This window comes from Columba livia, chromosome 8 (assembly GCF_036013475.1).
Source record: "Columba livia isolate bColLiv1 breed racing homer chromosome 8, bColLiv1.pat.W.v2, whole genome shotgun sequence".
In the NCBI taxonomy this organism is placed as follows: Eukaryota; Metazoa; Chordata; class Aves; order Columbiformes; family Columbidae; genus Columba; species Columba livia.
The window spans coordinates 15,786,861-15,808,320 of record NC_088609.1 but is presented as its reverse complement, the minus strand read 5'-3'; the positions used below and the strand labels follow the sequence as shown (position 1 = coordinate 15,808,320).

General features: G+C 39.9%; 1 protein-coding gene across 19 annotated transcripts in view; it reads right to left on the bottom strand.

Annotated features, from left to right (window-relative positions):
- PRRC2C (proline rich coiled-coil 2C) overlaps positions 1-21,460 on the bottom strand; it is a 70,490-nt gene that overhangs the window by 9,454 nt on the left and 39,576 nt on the right. For 7 of the 19 annotated variants that reach the window (XM_065072165.1, XM_065072172.1, XM_065072171.1 and 4 more), the window contains exons 17-28: positions 20,782-20,990; positions 20,025-20,179; positions 19,226-19,580; positions 18,652-18,737; positions 17,503-17,691; positions 14,542-14,793; positions 10,453-10,542; positions 8,661-8,762; positions 4,365-4,569; positions 3,231-3,434; positions 2,426-2,547; positions 1,712-1,848 (exon numbers count right to left, since the gene is read on the bottom strand). In XM_065072165.1, the coding sequence (XP_064928237.1) occupies positions 1,712-1,848; positions 2,426-2,547; positions 3,231-3,434; positions 4,365-4,569; positions 8,661-8,762; positions 10,453-10,542; positions 14,542-14,793; positions 17,503-17,691; positions 18,652-18,737; positions 19,226-19,580; positions 20,025-20,179; positions 20,782-20,990 (2,106 nt within the window). The remainder of the gene's footprint in view (positions 1-1,711; positions 1,849-2,425; positions 2,548-3,230; positions 3,435-4,364; positions 4,570-8,660; positions 8,763-10,452; positions 10,543-14,541; positions 14,794-17,502; positions 17,692-18,651; positions 18,738-19,225; positions 19,581-20,024; positions 20,180-20,781; positions 20,991-21,460) is intronic. The other 12 variants (XM_065072184.1, XM_065072168.1, XM_065072173.1 and 9 more) reach the window with 6 other exon arrangements.

The window sequence follows — 21,460 nt, the reverse complement described above, 5'->3', positions numbered from 1 at the left end:
CAAAGCTATTGGTTCTCAGTTCCTGTGCTATAAGGCAGAACAGTGGTAAAGTACCACATGTGAGTAGTTCCACCTAGTCATAAAGTAAACTGCTTTGTTCCCTTGAGTTCACAGATCTCCATAGTCCAACTCTGAATACTTACAGGTTAAATCACTAGATGCTGACAACCGAAGCTTCCAAATGAATTTTTTGGCTTCAAAACAGCAACACAGACACACACCACAGCCTTTAATTTTAACTAGATATTAAATTCCATTGTCACTAGCACAGGGAAGTTGCAGTCTGTCTAACAGACAAAACCAGTACAGTGATGCACCACCAACGGGTTGTTTCAGTCCGTCACACTTATTCATCCAAATGTTTCCATTCAGAGCCCAATGAATAGCCACCTTTGGACTGAAGAATCAAGAGTGTTTAAATAAATGCCTTTCTCAAAGCTCCTCAGCTCAGAGGAGAGTGTTTTTGATGTAAAAACACTTTTCACTCTATCACTTGGGTGGTATGTACCAGCATAGCACTAGTCCTACTAATCTGTTAGCATAGCGGCCATGTGCTTGCCAGCCAAAACACCTGGGTTAATTTTGTTCTGTTCCTTTTCTTAATTACAAAACATTCTTATAGTTGCACTTTGAGCACTAGAGAAACTTTTCCAGAATGTTTGCAGAGGACTGCCTTCAATGTAGCCAAAAACATTTTCAGAAGCTTTTTGTTGTTGTTTTTTTTTGTTTGTTTTGTTTTAACCAGTAACCTGTACATCTTAAATCTTACCCTCCCCTGCACCTTTACAGATGTGGGAAAAGTATTTGGACTCATAAACAGCGCAACCCAAAACTCCATTAATACTGGGTTTGTGCACGACCAGATCAGCCAGCAGCATTTATTTAATCTGGACTACATGCCAGACTGATTGTGTTTCTCCAACTAGCCCACTGTTCGCAACAATTTTTGTCAGCTGTAGCAAGACAAGCAATATCTGGTCCAACAAAGTCAGCCATGAACAAAGTCGGGATACACATGTAGCCAATTAAACCTTCTTTGGCTTCAGCCTTCTACAATGCAATGAGCAGGTTTTTCTACAGCACACGCAAAACCTGTAATTAAATTTCCAAAGAATCTTTCTCAAAGTGAAACTAACAAAATTGGTCAGAATTATACCATTGTTGAATGAGTTTTGAGAGGAACTGCAAGAAAGCTTTGGAAAGGCTTAGAGTGGAAATTTGGCTATCAATGCCATTTGAGAGATACTGGTCTGCCTATGATGTTTTAGAGCAAACAAAAAACATTTATTCTAAAATGTACCTTGCTATCCCCTATGCATCTGAAATCAAGTTTCCGCCACCTATGGGGTTCAAATTAGGATTTTGAAGTTTTTCAAAGGCTCCAATGTTGGTCCGATTAGAAGATAAATACAAATCACTGAATGAAAGGGACAGACTCCTCTTTTGCTTTTCTCTTCATATGCAAGACTGATGTTTTCAGTTTTTTAGCCTCATTTCCTAGAGAGATAAGTATTATGCAGAATTTTTGAACCCATGATTTCACAACTACATCTGCGCAGGCAGACCAGCCAGACAATCCAGACAAAAGAGATTTTGGGGAAGACAGAAAGATGAGGCAGCTATTGAGAACAGAACACAAGTCAGCAATGAAGCAAGTTCTGTAAATTCTGCTGCTTAAAAAAACCCAAAGAAATCTGCATACACTACCTACCTATAGGGTTGTAAAGAGGAGTTAAACAACTCCTGGGCTTGTGAAACAGCTGGTGCTGCTCCTAAACTCAGCTGAGCTTGATGCTGTCCTTGCAGAGGTGCATAGATGGGGATGGGGATCTGCTGAACTGAAGCAGGCTGCATAAAAAAAGAAACCATTAAATATCCAAGGACAAAAGTCACAGAGAAAAGTGTGCCAGGATTTGTATAACATTATAAAAAGTAAACAAAGAATGTCAAATCATTATACCATGCTGCACACTTGCTCCCATTCAGAAAACAACTTTCTAGTTAAATTTTACACTTTCCCTTGCAAATAGCCAGCAGAAGATGAATGTATCATTTAGATTTGTGTACAAAACAACTGCACAAGATTGCATATAATTTTGTGCTACAAAAGTTGAATAAGCCTGCACTAACATGGCCACACAGAAAATTCCTGTGAATAAGTACTTTTACATAAAGTATATTTGTGAGTGAAAGCTTATTATCTCTGCTTTCATGACAAATGCTTTCATTCTCAGGAACAGCAGAGATCAAACACCACCTGCATGCACCAGAATAAAATGGCAATGGCAGGCATGAGCTCATTTTTGCAGAGTCCTACTCCCCTCTGCCTCCATTAGCTCAGTAGTAGAGCTTTAAAGGCAATATGGACAGGGAGGGGGGGAAAAAAAAAAAAAGAAAAGAAAAGAAAAAAGAAATCCCCAAATACCTGAGAAAGCCCTGGTTGAAAGCCTTGCTGCTGGGCCAGAGAGGGTGGTGCCAAACGTGCATGTTGGGTATTGAACAGATGACTTGTATCCATATAAAATGCTGGGATTTGAGCTGCAGTACCTCAGGAAGAGCAATACAATTAGTACCTGATTCCAAAAAACTCCTTGCTAGAAAGGTTTTAATCAAGAGTTTAGAGATGCAGCCACCCTCAGTACTTGTCAGTGTCACAGCTACCAGAGAGACTGGGAAAGAAACAGAACTAAAGAGCCAGGTGCCTAACCAGCTTTGGTATTATTTCCAATTCACCCCAGAATCTATCAGGCTTGCATACACATCTTCAGTCCCATGCAGTTCTTGGGGGATGACCAAGAGATTCTGGCTAAAACAGGAGTTTTGGTGAAGGGTGGGGAAGAACATACTATGCTGTAATGTAATTTAAGTTAACTATGTGTAAGGTTTTCTTTAAAAAAAATGCCATGATTCTAAACTATTGTAACATTTTAAGAAATAATTCAAGACTTGGTCATTCTTGGTCTTAAATAGTGATCTAAAAGTCTGCAACAGAAAAATGGTACATCAAGAGATTCAAATTTACTTTCTTCAACAAGCTAACAACAGCATTATCTTGACACTCATAGAAACATTCATATTCAGAGTAAGACACAATTTGTGAGTATTTCCTTAAAGAATGCTCTCCATCATTCTCTCTTTACTGCAGATAAAATCAGAACTGAATTCCACTCTTCAGCTTCAGAACTCCATAAAAAGCACATGCATGGCTTCTCGGCCACAAACACTATTACCTGCTGCAGACTGAGATACATAGACCTGGGGACTTTGCTGCTGCTGGGCAATGAGGGATGGCATGCAGCTCAGCTGGGAAAAGTGACTCGCAGAAGCCAGGCTGCTGGTCTGCAACTGCTGTGGCTTCACTTTACATATATTAGGAGGGTCTGAGGTGCTTGCAGTCTTCGTACTCAGTGAAGATGTTGTGTATGTTCCAGCTCCTAGAAGGAAAGAAGCAACTGATACATCATAAACCAGCTAAAGATATTGCAAGGCCTCATCTTTCAGTGGTCAAAGCTTTGGGACAGCTATGCAAGCACAGCCACAACTGGTGAAGAACACGGAAACCTGATGCAGCTGTTTCCATCACTGTAAGATGGACAGAGAGGACAATTCTCTTAAGTTCACTATAGGAAGTGCTGCAACCATAATATGTCTCCCTTCTCAAGTATAGGAGCATATAAAAATACTGAAGTAGACATCTTGGTTAGTTATGCAACAAAATATTGCAATGTACAGTGGTTGTGAGTCTCACGGTTGACAGCAGTGTGCCAAAAAAAGGCTTTTTTCAAACACTTCAGCTGAGATTTGGGCATGCATTCTAATATTCCAAGGTCTGAAGATATAACCAAATATAGCACCTTTTGCTTGCTACAAAGAACCAAAGGGGAAACCAGCACTGTTTGTGAAGAGCAGCTGGATATTTGCTCTGCTTAGTGCGAAGGGCTTTTGGCACAAGCTGTCAATGCTCTGACTCCAAAAGAAAGGCCACAAACCAAAGAAAGACTGCAATTAGTTAGATATCAGAACTATCATCTGCTCCAAAATCTACTTGCTTGCCTTCATTCAGCTGAACAAAATGAAACCAATAAGGCAAGCAACAGGAGAAGTTTACCTTCTCTTCTGAGTCCATGTAAGTAGCACAGGCAGAGAGATGTCATCTTAATATTTTCAGCTGAATGAAGTGAAACAGGCAAACTCCTTGTTAATTAAAAGGTATTTGGGAAGCTGCTGTCTAGATTTGACATTTCATACTAGCATAAAACTTCTGTTAACTTTGTGTTAAACATAATTCCAAAGGGAATCTGACCTCTTGAAAAACATAACCAAGGAACAATTCAACAGGATTATACAACCTTGACATCTGGTACCTGATAGTGAAGTTGTTGGTGTAACTGAGGCCACAGGAATAGGAGGCATTGAAGCACTAGAGAAAGAGCTGTAAGTACCACTGCTTGGCCCAGCGTTGCTGCTGCTGCTACTGCCACCAGTGATGGGAGATGCTGCCGAGGTCACTGGCGAACTCTTCTCCCCCATGTTTGGGGAATTCTCCCATGCTTTGCGTGCAGACTCCATCTATATAAAAGAAAACAAATTCCCTCATCTATTAGGAAGTTTCAACTAGTCAAAGAGTCTTCCTTTTTTAACAGTTTTTTTTAGTTCAAAAGGCAATTCAGGCTTCATGCGAGCCTCTTTTTTAAAAGTCACCATAATCGTGCAACTCTGTTCATGCAAAAAGCATACAGCCTTAAATTGGAGCTTCTTATCTGTTCCAGCTGCACACGTGCACCGTTCATCATCTTAACATTCAATGCTCAAAAGAGGATTCACTCACACTAATTTGGCTTGGTTTTGTTTGACATGAAGAGCAAAAGACACAGTGAGCAAAAAGAAAGTTAAAAAACCCTCTAAATATTTTCATTAAGTCCTTTACTTACAAGTTACTTGGGCCATTTACATGGAATAGCCCCTTGCTCACTTGATAAATCATCCACTTTGACCACCAAAAATACCTAATGTACACTTCAGTAAACATGAGAGTAGTCAAGTTTAGATTTCCAAAGCAACTGCTGTTCAAGAAACAATCACGAGCTGGCACAGCTTGTGCACACTGCTTTACATTAATATTAAAAATGCTTCATGCTCTCTATTTCTATAACAATTAGAAGTTTAAGTCTTGCACAGCAAGAAAGATGAAACTTCAATTTAAATATTGTATACACAGTTATTTTCCACTTAAAGTGGAAAGAACTATTGTTTTACTGCAGCCAATAATGATCTAATTATTGATACATTAGACACGCAATACCACATCTGAGTTGTGACATTTTTGAGGGACAACTGAAAAGGAAATAATATTCAGACTACACTCACTAATTTAAAGGTTCAAACACAGCCCGTGGACTTCTCTACATCCTTCAGCTATCCCCAGCTCAAACCAAAGATTCTGCTAGGAGAGCTGGATGCCACAGGCTGAAATCGCTCACCTGCAGACTGTAAACTTCTCAAGGCCAGGTGCTGTCTATAACAGTGTATGTAAAGGGGCAAATACATGCTCACCAACAAATCTGACCTCACTGCCCCCTAACTTGACTTGCAGTCTCTGAAAGTCATACCTTCAACCTACTCTGTTTTACATGAGTTAGGCACAGTCTGGACAGACCAAACATGACTTAAGTTTATTTGTCTAGATGCTTCAGAAGTCATCAAAAAAGCAAAGCAATATTGAAAGAAGTGAGTAACAGGTGATCAATACACATCCACACAGAAAGTGGAGATCTGTATTACTCAAGGGAGTAAAAGGGAAGGAGGAAAACTTCGTTACACATTAAGCTGTTTGGAGCTAAGTCACGTATATTCATTTTTGAGACCATCTTCTCCAGCAATCATTCTCAGTTTCTCCACCACAACATTCTCCTCCAAATTGTTCCGATTTTGGCAGACAGGGTAAACTATAAAATTTATTACTAATCTGCTGGAAAGGATTTTGCTTAAGGTGGAATACAGGTAAGACTACAGTCTCCTTTCTGAACACCACAGGCTCTGGTAAGACAGGGTAGTGGTCTTGTTCTGCATTGGTATTAGGAGAAAGTGAAGTACCACCTGTGAATGTCTGAATACAGAGGTGTAGAAGTTCTATGTTCGAAGAGATTCTTGATGTTCTAGAGAAACTACCGATAGCAAAAGCTTGAGTTTACATATTGTATTTTATTGTCTTCTATTGTCTTCTATTTTCCAATTTGCAATAAAAGGCATAAAACAGAATCCTAGCAGCTTTGCTTTTAGACAGCTCCATAATAACCTCTGACTTCTGAAAAAAGATGTAAAAGCAACTGGTACTCCAGGAGTGCCTACACAGCACCATCTACAGACCGGACCTGAAGGAGTGAGAGGCTCAAAATTGAAGCTGGGGAAAGTGTTGTAATTTTACTGCTTGTTTAGTTATGGGAAAAGAAGAGCACAAGTTGGAGATCACGGTTGCTCGAGGCTTCTCTTCACTGGTGACACATTTGGACCTTCTCATCGCAATAATGGTCCAGTACATGTTACCCAAAAACTTCACAAGAGACAAAATGCCAGTGTGCATATCCTTAAGTAAGACAAAGTTTAAGTGATCAGGAAAAAAAGGGGAAATGTGTCAGATTCTGGACCAGATGCCTACAAAGGCATTTTTGATGGAACCTCAGAACATGGAAAAGGTTCAATCAGCTCAGTTTCAGATTGCTTTGACTTTCTTTTACTCAGTTCCTTACCTACCGGCTAAGTCCTTAAGAGGATGTCTGCCTTAGTAAAGGTGTCTTTAGCAAGTTACTCCAAGGAGATCTCAACAAGGCTTCCTATAAGAGCATCTTATACCTACACCCTGGCAGAATGATGCCAAGTAGCGAGAGCAATTGTGGCTCAGCTGCCCTGCTGAGTCTCCTCACAAACAGCTTTCTGTCACAGAGGATGAAGGAAAGTGGAGGGGCAAGGATTATTCCTTTATGGAGGCAGAGCCTGGAGATTTTGTTCTTTAAGGAAATGCTTTCCTCTCTGCTGCTCCAAAAGCATCTTTTAAAAGAAGCAAGGATTATATTGAAGAGGATGACAAAGAGCAGCTCTGCTCTGTCTGAACCAGAAGGCCTGTTGTGAAAGTGATAATCTCAGTGCATGCCTCAGGAGAATCTTGTTGCCTTCTGCATTTGCAAAAAGGAGCTAGAGCTCCAGTGGCTAGAATAGAGAAATTAGAGACAAAGCTGCTTCCAAATGCCTTTCAATTCAGATTTTGGTCAAAGTGTTCTTCAAAACAGCCTCAAAACATGGATCTTCAACATATTTTGTTAGCACACATCCAAGACCTATCATTCACTGAGAAAGCAATCAAATCACTGACACTGGAACAGCAGGATGAATGACACAAACACTGCAATTTGCTTTGGAACTGAGTGGTGTCACATTCTTTGCAGCATCATGCTATAGTAACATTCCTACCTGTGTTACATATGAACCAGATATCCAGCTGCTAAACAGTTAAGAGACTGCTATTTTAGAAAAATGCTTTTAGGCACCAGAAAGTCAGATTACGGTATTTTATTACACAAGAATGCCACAGAAAACCAGATTTTTGTTAAATTACTTGTCCCTCTCCAGCCCTCTCCCCATTTTTGGTCTATTGTTTCAAAGTGATGTTACATTTTTTTCAGAAAATAAAGCATTAACAAAAGAAAAGCAAAGATTCAACAAGAGATCATTAATTGTCATCTGTAGAGAACACGAGCAAGCAGCTGTCAAACCACAGCAGTGAGATGCAGACCTCACTGGGATTGACAAGCAAGTTTCTCCAAAGTGTTAGTTTCTGCAGTTTCATTTCCTCTTTTAAAAATTTAGAGAAACTGAAAGTTCAAACATCACTCTCCCTGTATACTAGCAGCAGCAACAATATTTCCACTGGTTCTCTCCTGCAGTCACAATCACAAAGCAGATCTCAAACACCAAAAAAAAAAAGACCAAAAACTTCTAAAGAAACAGTAGCAAAGCTAGAGCCCAACTCTATGTTAGTGAGTTATACAATGCACACAGTCCAAAATCCAACAAAACAGGAAAACACCATTCAAAATATGCTACACACTTGCTCTACACTGGAGAGCAGAAAACAACAGAACATTTTTAACACAACAAAACACGCTCTGACTACCTGATCAAACTGCCCCTCATAGACATCAACACACCACCTACTTTTCATTATTTAGAACTTTAGCCATCCAACTCAAAACCACATGATCACTGCACCAAAATCTTATAGCTAAGAAGAAATGAAGCGACTCCTTACAGCCTTTAATAACAGCCCAGGCACCTTACTTTAAGCTTAACTCTCAAAAAACCCTCAGAGTCTTATAGTTTGCCATGAACACTATGGTACAATGCTAAAATGCTAAGATTTTTGTTTCAGGGCAGTGGGAGCCAAGATCGGTTGAGATGCCAAGTGTTAATGCAAAACGGGGTTAGAGATTTATAATTTAAATGCATCCTTTGATAGAGTCTTGTGTTTCAGCCATCCGTTTATATGCGAAAGCAGTTCAGCAGAGGAAACAAAGGAAGGCTCTAAAAAAAAGGTTCACCAGCAAGTTCTCCATTAACCTTTTCCCCTGCATGCAAGAAAACGACCCTTAGAGGGATGTGGTACATACCTTGAGGGTGAGGTCGACGGTAGCGGGAGAAACTGGAGTTAGGCTGGAGCTCTGTTGTAGAGTCTCCCTCCTAGGGAGGGGAAGGGTGTGGGGCAGGGGCACCTGAAAGGCAGGCAACACACATCACATTCTAACTACGTCTACTACAAAAGCCCCAGAAAAGCAAAGCTCAAGCTTTATTAAGTGAGCTACAATTTCTTCAAGGCTTGAGCATTTGGCAGGGAGATTTTGATAAAATAAGGTGAAAATCTGGTAGGTGGGGAAAGGTCATCCAGCAGTTGCTGAGATGCTTCTCATTTGTAAGAGGCTGAAGACTAAGGTTCTAAAATGTCCATGTCTTCTGCATTAACAAATACCAATTTTCTGTTTTGGGATTTACTTTAAAGTACCATTTCAGTTTAGTGATATGCAAAAATTCTTCCCAAGCCAAGTTTGTCCCCTTTTGTACCAACAGAGTACACATGGGGGGCTTCATGACCTTGAGGTCTGAGATGCAGTTTCTGGAAAGAGGAAGCTGTAAACCTCCAAAGTCACAGGACCATGAAACAAACCAGAACAGATTTGCCCTCCAATCAGTTACCTTCTCTTTCAACTATGAAAAAGGTGAAACTTCAGGAAAGAAACTTGACATAATGCTATTGCTACCTTTGCTTAAGAAAACACTGCTGGATTTCCTGGAAGTTTTAAAATAAATGTAACAAAAATACTGCAGTGGCCAGTCGATTACTTCTATTCCTTTCTCCATTCAGAGCAGAGCTAAATGACTTCAACTGGATGAGATGATGCTCCTCTGAAAGACACAGATAACTGAAGCTTTGAAGCAGGTAAGAGCACAGTTCCTTTTCAGCCAGGAGCCCCTACGTTGGAAATCCAACTCCAACACGCCACAGGGGAGCATACATTAACACCATTAACACTGAAGAATTCAGTCTTCAACACTAACCACCAAAGGCACAAACCACAACACCGCCACAAAATCCATCAGAAGAGTAAATTCAACAAATATTGCTTCAAAACTGCACTAAAGGATGCTGCAGTAAGCTGAAAAGCACTTAGATGGAATTCACAAGGCAGCTTCATAAAAACCTGTACGATTCTTTCCTCCCCCAATCAACAAGTGACTCAACTCTGAGCTAATTGTATGTCTGCTACTCAAACAACAAAATCCACAAGATCCAAGTTCCCTGACATGCCAGCACACTCCAGGTAAACTTGATTTCACTGTAAGTTACAAGCCAGCTGCTCCTCTCAATCGTTCCACCATGCTCACACAGTCAGGATCATCAACTTTACAAGGACTGCAAATATCTTATCTCCGTAGCACCTGAACAACAGAAAGCCTGCTGGTTGCTTTCAGAAACCATTCAGCTGCTCTCTTTATGTGCAGTTGCTGTGATTTCAGGCTACAGTTCAAAATTGCTTCGTCTGTAAAAGCCGTTCTGCAAATTCCCCTGCAGAGCTTTGCTGCTGGTACCAGGTTCAAGCCCCAACTGCTGCTGAGCACGCACACCCTCACTGTGCCTATCTTGGCTTCTCGACAATTGTCCCTACACACATCTCCACTTTCTGTGCTCTTTAGCTCATTGTGGTTGTTCAAAAGCCAAGAAAATACCTGAAGAATTCCAGAACAGATCAAGTGTCATTCAGAGTATGATAACTGGATAATGCAGAGCTAGTTAACGTGAAAGAAACTCTAGTGACTTGCTTACTTAAGGCACTATTTTGTGCTTTAAAGAAGTGTGAAAATATTTTCTTGTCTTCAAAGTCAAGACGATCACTGCAATAGACTTACGTTCGTCACCAAAGTCTCCTCCATTTTTGTACTGCTAGTAGCCACTGTATTAGGATGAGAAGAAGGTGTAGTGTAGTCTGTTACAGACTCCTGTGAAGAAAAATAATTCCATTAAAATATCTCCCTTACCTAAATTAGATTTAAATTTCTTGGACAGATGTCAGCCTTTCTACAGGAGGAGCTCACGAAGCAACAGAAGATTAGAATGTCACACCAATTTTAGTTTTTTCTTATAAGGCATATCCAGCAATCCTAATTACTGAATTGTACTGAGGTTACGAGAATTCTTGGGACATTACAGCTTGTCTCATGACCTCACTATGTACAGCTGGAGACAAGTCAAAATACAGTACGTAAAGCAAGAATATATAGAGCAATGTACTGCCTGGGCACCAGACATAATGAACTGTGGTGGTGAAACCACAGAATTACAGAATGTTAGGGATTGGAAGGGTCCTCAAAAGATCATCTAGTCAAACCCCCTGCCGGAGCAGGAACAATTAGCATTTGTCACCCAAGATGCTTTAGCCACCTGTAGGCACTTTCACCCTATGTAAAACCTATTAGCCGAAAGCTTTCTGTAGCTTTAAATAAATACAGAAATTTCTTGGGTAAACATATGACAAGCAAGCCCCCCCACCCCAGATTAAAAGGAACACACAGTGATGGCTGCAATTTGCAAAACAATTTTCTTTCCTTCAAGTCTTGTCTCTGAAAGCCACAGGACTCCATTTCTTTGGATGATGAAGTCTACCTCCAGATTTCTGCACTGGGCAGTGATTTCGAGGAAGAAAAAAGCTGAAGTTTCCAGTCTACCCAGAAGCTTTCCTTGAAGCTTATTTGTCACAGTTAAGTGGACCTTAATGCACTCAATGAACAAGGTCCCATGGACCCAGCTGTAGCCAGGGACTTCTGCAGTTGTAGGTACAAACTGCCTGATTAAAGCGGATCATTGTGAACACTATTAGCTCTCTAGAGAATGACCTACAACGAATGAAAATGGCACCAAGTATTTCTGTGAAGCCACATTAAACAAGTTTTTTCAGTTCTTGTCACTGGCTATCTACTGAACATATTCTGTACAGGCAAACAGGTGTTATCAGAACCTGACCCAGAGACGCTGTTCGGTAAACACTGTGACCCTGGATTAGCCAAGATTAATTCTCTAGCAAGCACTGCAGACTCCTCAGTTTTACATGTCTGAAGCCCAAAAAAAGCTGTCATTTTTACAGAGCCAAACACCAACGAACTGAAAGACAAATTAGCAGCAGAACTGTCGATGAGTGCTGGACTTGCCAACACATAATGATTTTGAAAGCACAAACCACATGTTTGTCTACTTGCATCCAGCCAGTACGATAAGCTATTAAAAAGTGCACACTCAATTTACTCCTGAAGCCTACGGCAACGTCTCCTAAAAGAGCAATTAAAGCATCAAGATACCGCCAAATAACAAAGAATCTTCTTTAAAAGGATGACCTTATTGCTTCAAAACTTCTTGCTTCAAAATCAAGTTTTTCAAGCCTAGCACAGCAAGCTAAGCCATAATGGGGTAAGAGAGGAAACAATGTGCACACTGACTTATTTTTGTATTTATGAAGCAAAGAGATCTGTTTTTTTCCATTTAGTTATTTCATTTGCCTATTAAACTAGTGAAATATGAGATATACAATGTTTTCCACAACCCAAACTACCAAGTTGCACATTTGTATTTGATTGTAATGGGTAACCTTAGTTTGGGTAGAACAAAGCAAGCACAGGAGGCAGGTTTACTCACAAGGTCCTTCTAACGAGGTAATAACTGGCTTTTCTTTTTTTTTTTTTTTTAAACATGCATTACTGCATAAGAAAGAGAAAGCTTTTAATATAACGTTACTAAAATTCCTTCAAGGTTTGGATGCAAATTTTACAGAGTCTCAGCTCTTAAATTGCTAGTTTTCTCACTTCAGAAACTTAACAGCACAAAAATGCTTTTCACTAGAATTAATAACAAACCACCATATCAGGTCTGGCGCCCTTAGAAGTATTTGTGAAATGCTGAACAAGGATGAGTTACATGCTGAACATGCACGTAAGAAAATGTTTTGGCCATAAGACAACCATTCCATAAATGGTAGGTTAACCACAACCCTTCATTTACTGGTACATTAAGCCTAGGAATCTCCATTAGATACTGCTTACCACCGCAAGCTTTTATAATTCAGTTAAAGTGATCCTCCTGTACAACTACTTCATTGAAGAAACTAACTGATTATTATAAAAGAGTAAGAGTAATAACAGCAAGAGCAAAAAGCTGTACATGCTTTTTGGAGTTACCTACAAGTTATTTATACCTGAAGAACAGGTGAACTTTTTATAACTACCTACTTTGCCAAAAGGAAGAGATCACAAAACCTAAAGTGACTTTATGAACAAAAGGACCCAGCAGACCTCAGAGCTGACCTTGCTATGAAGGATCACGGTATATATGGTGTTAATTAGCTGTTTGATTCATTACTGATTTATGTAAATCACTCAAATGAGGGAGCTTGTCAGATACTGAAAAACTATTCACAAGTACAGCCTGTGTCGTTTCAGACATAATCTCTGTAACACGTAGCTGTTATCAACTACCTGTGCAAACGTTTCAGTGCCATGTCCACAACCAGGTACTGATCGTCCCTGTGACCTGAAAGCTTCAAAGCTTTAGAGATGGCAGGGTGGGGAAAAGCAAACGGTAAGGTGTCTTACACCATTCAGAGACTTATAACACAAGATAGTCTTTACTCCAAAAATACTGCAAAACCCAAGAGAAACATCTGCAACTGCTTCAGAGCAACATGCTTATGTTCTGAACTTAAATTTCTCACCAATATGAGTTGATTTATATTTGCACAGTTTCTAAGGTAAAACACGCTCTTACTAAGATGTTTGTTTTGGATGGATGGGGTACTCTTACCTGCTTCTAAAGGACAGCTGGCTTGACTTTCACAAACACTTAAATGGCCAAACACACTAAAGAAAGTGTGCTTTCCTGGAAGCTCAGTAGTAGTCTCTGAGAAGGATGTTAGAGTGTCAAAATAGAAATCATTGAGGTTTGCTAAAACTTGAACATCTGACATTCAAATAAATAGACTGAAGGTTGTCATCAGTTCTTCCCCTCTCTAAGGAGCAACGTAAAGAGTACAAAAACAAGAAGAAAGCAGTTGTGATACAGTATGGGAACTCCAGGGTTGGAGCAGTATTTGAAGCCATTTTAAAAGACACTTTAAAAAGTAGCAAGGCCAGTTTATTCCTGCAAAATCTACATGAAGCTTACCCAATAAATATGCACGTTGTTGGTTCAACTTGCAGAGAATTAAATATAAAATATGGTCCCCAGGCAAAAAGGAAAGCACCTCTGTGGATGTTTTTCAACCAGTGCTATCAATGTACCACAGCCAAGAACCGAGCTGTAGAACAACGAATCCTGACAGCAAGTCACCATCTCACTGTCGAGCAGTTACAGAGAAGTCAGCAGAGTTCCACACAGACAGCTATGATGAGTCCTCAGCATCCTGAAGGAGTTCTGCCGGGGCTATCTTGACAATATCCAAGCCAACAGGAGCTGACGACCCTTACCATGCCCAATGATTTAGCATATTCCTACTACAGAGATTTATTTTTTTCCACAGAACAGCACTTAATTCACAGCTGCAGCTCATCCACACACTCAAACAATGATTGTGCACACTACTTCACTCCAGTTCTCTGCTGAAAACCACTCATCTTGAATATTTCACATATATTTGAGCTTTCAGAATCTACCTACACCAGGCTCCAGAGCCACTCCACAGCAAGGCTCAGGACAGAGTTTTCACATTCATAAGGCAGCAAAAAAGTTTAAAACTTTCCAAGCTGATCCCTGTACAGGGTTATGACAAACAGCATGTCTCCATATCACTTCTGGAGAACTGTTTAATTCAAGCAGTAGCAATATGTTTCATATCTGTTAATTTAGTGGGCTCTAGTGTCCAGGTAACTACAGCCAGCAGACAACCAAGTGCCAATTACATCATTGTAATCGTATTGTTACACATAGTGCTCAGTAATTTGTTAACATTTTCTTACCTTTGTGTTTGTTCCAAACTCTGGAGCTGACACAGATATCATTGTTCCTATTTCCGTGCTCAGTTCACTTGCTGCTTTGGTTTCCTTTGTAGTGACAGGTTCTGGACTTCTGACAGAGGTGGGAGATGGCTTCTCCTGTCCCTCAGGCTCTCCCTGTTGGGCATCCTTCACCTTCCTGTTCTTTAAAGAACGCTCTTTCCCAATAGGACCAGGTTTATACTCTTTGTTCTCTACCGGACTCAAGTCTGGAAGCTAAGTTAGTGTTAACTTGTCAGTTATGTCTTCCCCCCATGTCTTATCCCACAAGAATACTCTAACATGCTTAAAATAATTTTGTTTAAATCTACCAATCCTGAAGGGTAAGGATTTTCTAACAGATAAATCATTTAAGACTAAGTTAGCAGTATGTACATTAAATGCATTCATTTTAAACATTAGAAATCTAAACCACTGTTTTCAAGCAATAGGATGTCCTAAGTAAAGTGGCAGAATTCAACTAAATCTAGTTAAAACCTATGGAAGAAAGCCAGCCTGACCCTCCTTACACGAAAAGCACACAAACAGGTTAATTTTCAGAGAACCAGGATTTCACAGGGCCCCAGGAAACTAGAACAGAAGACTCTACCTTCATTTGAAGATATGGCAGTGTGTGGATGTTGGCAGCGTTTTTCCCTAGGAACTGAGCACTAAGGGGATATCCAGAAAAAAAACAATGAAACACCAGTGGGCACTCATTGCCTTATATTGCAGACAGCATGGCTGGAATAACTGCTGCAATTCAGTAGTTCCTTTTTGTGCAGCTGGATTAAAGCAGAATGAAGACCCTCAGGGAACCAGAATGCTCTGCTGTTTAAACAGTCATATCCTTTCTGGCTGAGACAACTCAGCTCTTTTCACTGCAGAGCAGCATTAAAGTTCCTTAAAGGGAGTCCTTAAAATCCTATTCCTTAGGCTTTCAGAGTAGAAAGGCAGAAGCTGCTGGTATTGCCTCTATAAATACAAACCAGCTGTTTCAGGAGCAGATGAAGACTCTCTACAATACAGCACCTGTGGGCTTTGGAGAGGATGGAGTTTCCCAAAGGTATCTGGTACCCTTGAGAGGCCACAGAAACTGGCTTTCAGAGGGAAGGAAGAAAACAACAGTGGAAGCAGATGCCTGAGCTCTGCAATGCAGCAGTCAGGAACATCAAACCCACCTCGCCCCAAATATTTTTTTGTTCTAACAATTTAGAGAGGCAGAAATTCCTCCAGACACTCTAAGGTCACACTTGGAAAGGTAAATCGCTTTATTCCAAGTATGGTCCTCTTCCATTGCCCATATTAGTACAACAATACCAACCTCCAATCCTGACCATAAGTTTCTATTTAGGCTTCATAAAAAACATCATCACCATGGGGGTGGTGGGTATGTAGGAACTGTTGGTTTGTTGGGATTTTTTTTTTTTTTGTCATCAAGACAGTTAAAGGATTACAGCCCTCATATATTCAGAAGAGGGCACAAAAACCTTCAATTCCAATGAATTTACTGTTTAGTCACACATTTGTCTTTCAACAAAATATAAAGGAGTCTTGATAGCCATAACCAAGCAGAAAAAAGGAACTTTCTACACAATGTAAAGCAGACTCTCAATATATCCAACTTTGTGAAGTTCAGCATCTTTAAGTGATTTATGGGGGCAGTTTTAGGCATGATGCTAGTATCCCTGAGATACAGGTTTTGAATGTGCTGGGCTATTACAATTCACCACCAATATTAACTACTGTGTATTTTTCTGCTGTATGGTTTTTATATTTTACAATAAAAAACATGAACTGCAGCATATTCACTGAGCGCCTCATATAGCAGAAGTTAAATTAATTCTATGTAGGACCACACTTTCAGATTCCAGCTTTTTTTTTGAGAACCAAACACAACGAACACAAAAAAACACCCAGTCTTCTAAAAAGACAAAAAGGCTTTAATTACATTAGAAGCGCTGCCAAATCTCAGACATCAAGAGAGACTGAAACAGCTAGTTCTATAATAACCAGCCAAGTTTATCTGCTATAACCATCTCTTTCTGGGAGTAAGAAGCTGGTGACGAGTGTTAGCAATGCACAGATAAGTATGCATTGGAGCTGGAAATAACAAGAAAGTTAATTTCATTAATGTGAAATATCACTAAGTGCAACCTAAATAACAATAGAACATATTACTCTTCATGAGTGGTAACAATGTAAATACAAGAGGATGACTGAATGGGGCTCCTAAATCTCCAGAGGAGAAGTGAAACACCCTTTTAAAATTGAGATAACTTTGATTACCTATCCAGTCTTCCTAGAATAGTTACAAATAATTATCCAGACATCTGTGCATTTGAATTTGAGACTTCAGATCAGTGGCTCTAATATTCCTTCTTTTCCTCAAAACACTTATTTTCCCGCAACTTGATGTACTACTTGTTTTGGTAATCTGGCTACAAACCTAAGCAGGGCACCATCATTTAAATGAGAACAAGACAGGGACGGTGGCAGGAAGAAATACTGGAACTGGAAAGAGAGCCAGGGCAAATACAGAATGTCTGCTTCAAAACAGCTCTCAAAGCCTGAGCAAAGTAAACTCAAGAGAAAAATCAAAACCCCCAAACTAGAAAACAAAAATAAAACACTCCACCACATCCACAGTCTCCCAAATCTATTGCAAACTGTAATTCCACCCCTGCTCGAGCCCCGTCTGTTCCAAACACAGAACCAATGGACCATCTCTGCTGGGCTGGGCCACTGCTCTCCTACACTTGCTTCTTGAACTCAATCCCCCCATCTTCTCTGCAAGAATCAACTTGTTGATTGTTTTAGGAAATATACAAGGGAAACACAATTTTTATAGGTGTAGTCCTAACTGAATGAGCATTCCGTTAATTGTGATCTCTTTTTGGCTGAACTTTAAGTTTAAAAGTCTGTACTGACGATATGACCTTTTACCTTTTGTGCTTTGATGGGTCCAGCCCGAGGCTGCTTCTGTCTTTGCTCTTTTGGTTCTGGCAGCTTGTCAGCGGACTTCTCAGAAAGTACAGGGCCAACTTCATTGTCACTGCCACTGGAAGCTGGGGCTCCAAACTGAATAGTTTCTATACCAAGATCGACCCCACCTTCTTGCCCAGGCTTTGTCCCCTAGTTAAAAGGTAAACATTTAACAGATTTCAAAAGATTTCAAAATTAGTACAATGTCACTGGTTCAGAAAAGAATACAAAAAATGCTTGATTGAAAACCACTAAAAGGGTACTTTCACCTTCTGCCAGCAAAAGCATTATTTATGACTGCAACAGATTTGCAAGAGTAAACAATCTATGCATGTACACTTCCTCCTCCTCAAGTCCCTATTGTTTATACAAGCTCAAGAGTAAGGAAAAAAACAGTAGAGAAATATGTAAACAAGATCAAGATGATTAACTGGTGGAGAAGGGGGAGAGGGACAAGTGTAATATAAAAATATCCAGATTCAAGTTCACAACATTTTCCTGAAATTTCAAAAATATTCAAATCAAGACCAATAAGAAATTAAAAACTATTTCCAGATCTCCTTATGCAGTTAAAACGGTCTCTTAAGAAAGTTATGTCACATTCTTACAGTTTGAAACAATGAAGATCAGAAAAGCCCAAGAAAACAAAACCACAGGAGTTTAAATGTAAAATTTAGGGCTGTGCAAATTACATGGGATAAGCTGAGCTAATAAAATCAGACAGCATCTACTGCTTTTATTACCTCTGATTTAAGAAGGTACACAAAAACCACTTAGTTTCTTGGAGATATCCTGTTTCTGCCTACATTACTGAACCGTATAGATGCTAACTAGACAATATTTTTACTTAAAAAAATGCACTGAGTGACAGCTATCTATAGAATCTGTGAAGGGCTAACATTTTATTAAGAGAGCAGTTTTTCCATGCTGCAATCATAAAAGCACTAGCCTGTATCCTGTGTTGCCGTTCTATCTCTTAACTTCATGGAATTCTACACATATGTGTAAGTATGCACATGCCTGAATAAATGGATAAACTGTACACAATCCCAATGAGATACAGTTTAGATAAGCTTCACATACAGCTACTCTTCTTCCTGCCATTCTTACCTCTGGAGATGTAGCTGAACCAAAAGATGTCAAAGGCTTGTTCCAAGCACTGACTGAAGGTGGCTGAGGTGGGCTGATGGGTCCCACTGGTAATTAAGAAACGAGAGTTTATAAAAAAACCCATGTTGCTAAATGCATTTGACTAAAGTTATCAGTACACTGAGAATTAAAATTATGGAAGTCTTGATTAAATGAGGTTTGGTTAAGAAACTGTCAACCTATTCAGCAGTTAACAATATGCTACCTATTTGTCTGCTTTCAAGTGGGGCAGTCATCACGTTTGGAAACATGACCAAGCCCAACAGAACAGAGATTCCTGATGGAAATGACAGCTGCTCATTCAAAGTGAATGAAGAACATGACAACAATGTAAAATACTGAATAATATCATACTGCAGAAATCTCTTTCCAGAGGTATTTGTAGGTTACAGCACTGCACTCGGGAATGCCACTCTCTGTTCCCTATGCAAAATTCATTTGCAGGTTCAAATAAGACACCAACAGTGAGCTGGCAATCAGCATTCTCTAACTACAATACTTGCTCCCCACCCCAAAACCAAAAGACACCACTTACATTTTTTGGAGATGTCATTTAGAACTGCTGTAGGAGGCACTTTGTTTTCCCATAATTCAGTTCCTAGACCGTTGTGAGCCTGGGTGTTCTGCAAAACTTTGCCTGACACCGTGTATTCCGTGCTGGCTGTCCCTCCTGCAGCCTGAGTTTGTGTCTGAACAGGGGCTGCTTGTGGCTGTCCTGGAGTCTGCGCTGTACACGGAGGCTGTGCCTGAGCTTGAGCCTGAGCTTGTGCCTGAGCCTGAGCTTGCTGTGCAGCTGCAGCTGCTGCCTGTTGCTGCTTTTTGGCAAATCTGGGTGGGAGCTTGGAATTCTGACCTCGATTTTTTTCGCTTGATCCTTTTTTGGTCCAAACCTGTAAACAGAAGTCAATTATTACAGCTGATTGTATGAACAACCAGTTGTACACTGTGCAGCAGCAAAACCCAAATTGGTTAAGCCAGTCTTAAAGCAGTTTTCATTAGGAGTATTTAACTACAGGAACAATGATATATTTCTCATCCATCTCCCTCTTGGAATCAGCTGATATACAAGCAATAGTACAAATATCACAGTATGAAAAATAGTGTTTCCAGTCTGCCAGTTCCACCTGCCTGACAATGACCAATCAGGATGTATGGAATTCTAAGATCACTAAGTTAAAATGAATTTCATTTACTAAGTCTGAACAACTTAATAACTAGATAGCTGTATTAATATTAGGTGAAAATATAGCTTCTTGGGAATGAAGATACTACACATTTCACAACATTCTCAGTACTGCAAGGAACTCGTTCCTATTATAAATGTTGGTCTGTACCTGCACTGTTTGTTCTTCCTTCTTTCTGCGCTCTTCATCTTGCAAGCGTTTTTGTTGCTTCTTAGACACCACTTCTGTGAAACCATCATCATTCAAGTTAGATTGGGAGTCTTCAACTACTGTCACTTCAGGGTGATCATCAATGATCACAACACCTATAGAAAAATGAAATGCTGCTGTTTTAACAGCTTCAGATGCAGTGCACCAAGCCAAAATCTGCTTTAGAGTGGAAGCAATTTCTCCCCCCACACAAATGGTGGCCCTGATTATAGGTAAGCTTCTGCTTGACAAGTTCTTTCCCATTGAGTTTGGAGACAAGGAATTAATCTTTAAGAACTGAAAAACTGGAAGTTCTTGTATCAGACTCTCCAGGAAATAAGAACTAAAACATAATAATGAACAGCATTCCTGAGTATCAGCTGTAAGCTTATCAGTGATCCACCTTTGCTTATGAAGGTTAAGGAAACTATTAGTGTGTAGTGGAAAGCTGTCTGAATGACAGAGTTAAGATCAGGTGATAGAACAAGACTGTTCTTATCTATTCATAAAACCACAATGAGATTTGCCACCTTTTAGAGGCACACACATTGTTAATTAGATACGAAAAAGGTAGCGTCCCTCAAGTACACAATTATTCTGGTGTTTTTTAAAAAACAATCACCTTTCCTCTTTTCTAAGTTTTCCAACGTCATCTAGCTCTATATGCAGGAAAGCTATCAAGATTACAAATTGTTGTTAGCATTTTATCGGTACATACTTGCGTAATTATTAAGATCAAATTGAGACAAGGCATCTGCTTTTTCTTTAGGCTTCTTTGGACCAGCCTTAGGCTCTTCTCTCTTTTTGCTACTTGCATCCTTGGTGGTCTTTTGTCCTGCAGCAGTAACACCTCCTTCCTCCTGATGCACAGAGTTGCTGTTGGTGGGATCAACACTAGGGACAATCGCTGTCTGCTCTTCAAATGGCCTATATCAAATTAAAAAAAAAAAAAAAAGGCAAAATTAATGACCAGCCATAGAAAACAGCTAGCAAGCAAATGCAGATCACATTATAGGGCTACACGTGTCTACCGTGCCACTTCTTAGTAGGCTACAGACTTTTACTCAGCTCCTCAGTGAACTTAACAGCAAAGCCCTTTTGGGGACATATCAAATGTCCTGCTACCAAAAGGAATCACACTAAAAAATGCATAATTTTAAGGCCAACTCTGGTTTGGTCTATGTAGCTAGGGACACTAAAACTCAACAAGTATGCAATTCAGAACTCAGTAAAGCCTTCCATGGAAAAAAAACCCAAACAGCAGCTTACAGCATGCAACGTGAGCAAATATATAAACAAGGTACAACATACTTGCTCCACAGGCTCACTTCCCAAAAGCTATCTAAAGCCATAAGAATCAGATTTGCAGCATTCTAACTTTGCTGCAGAACCTGAAA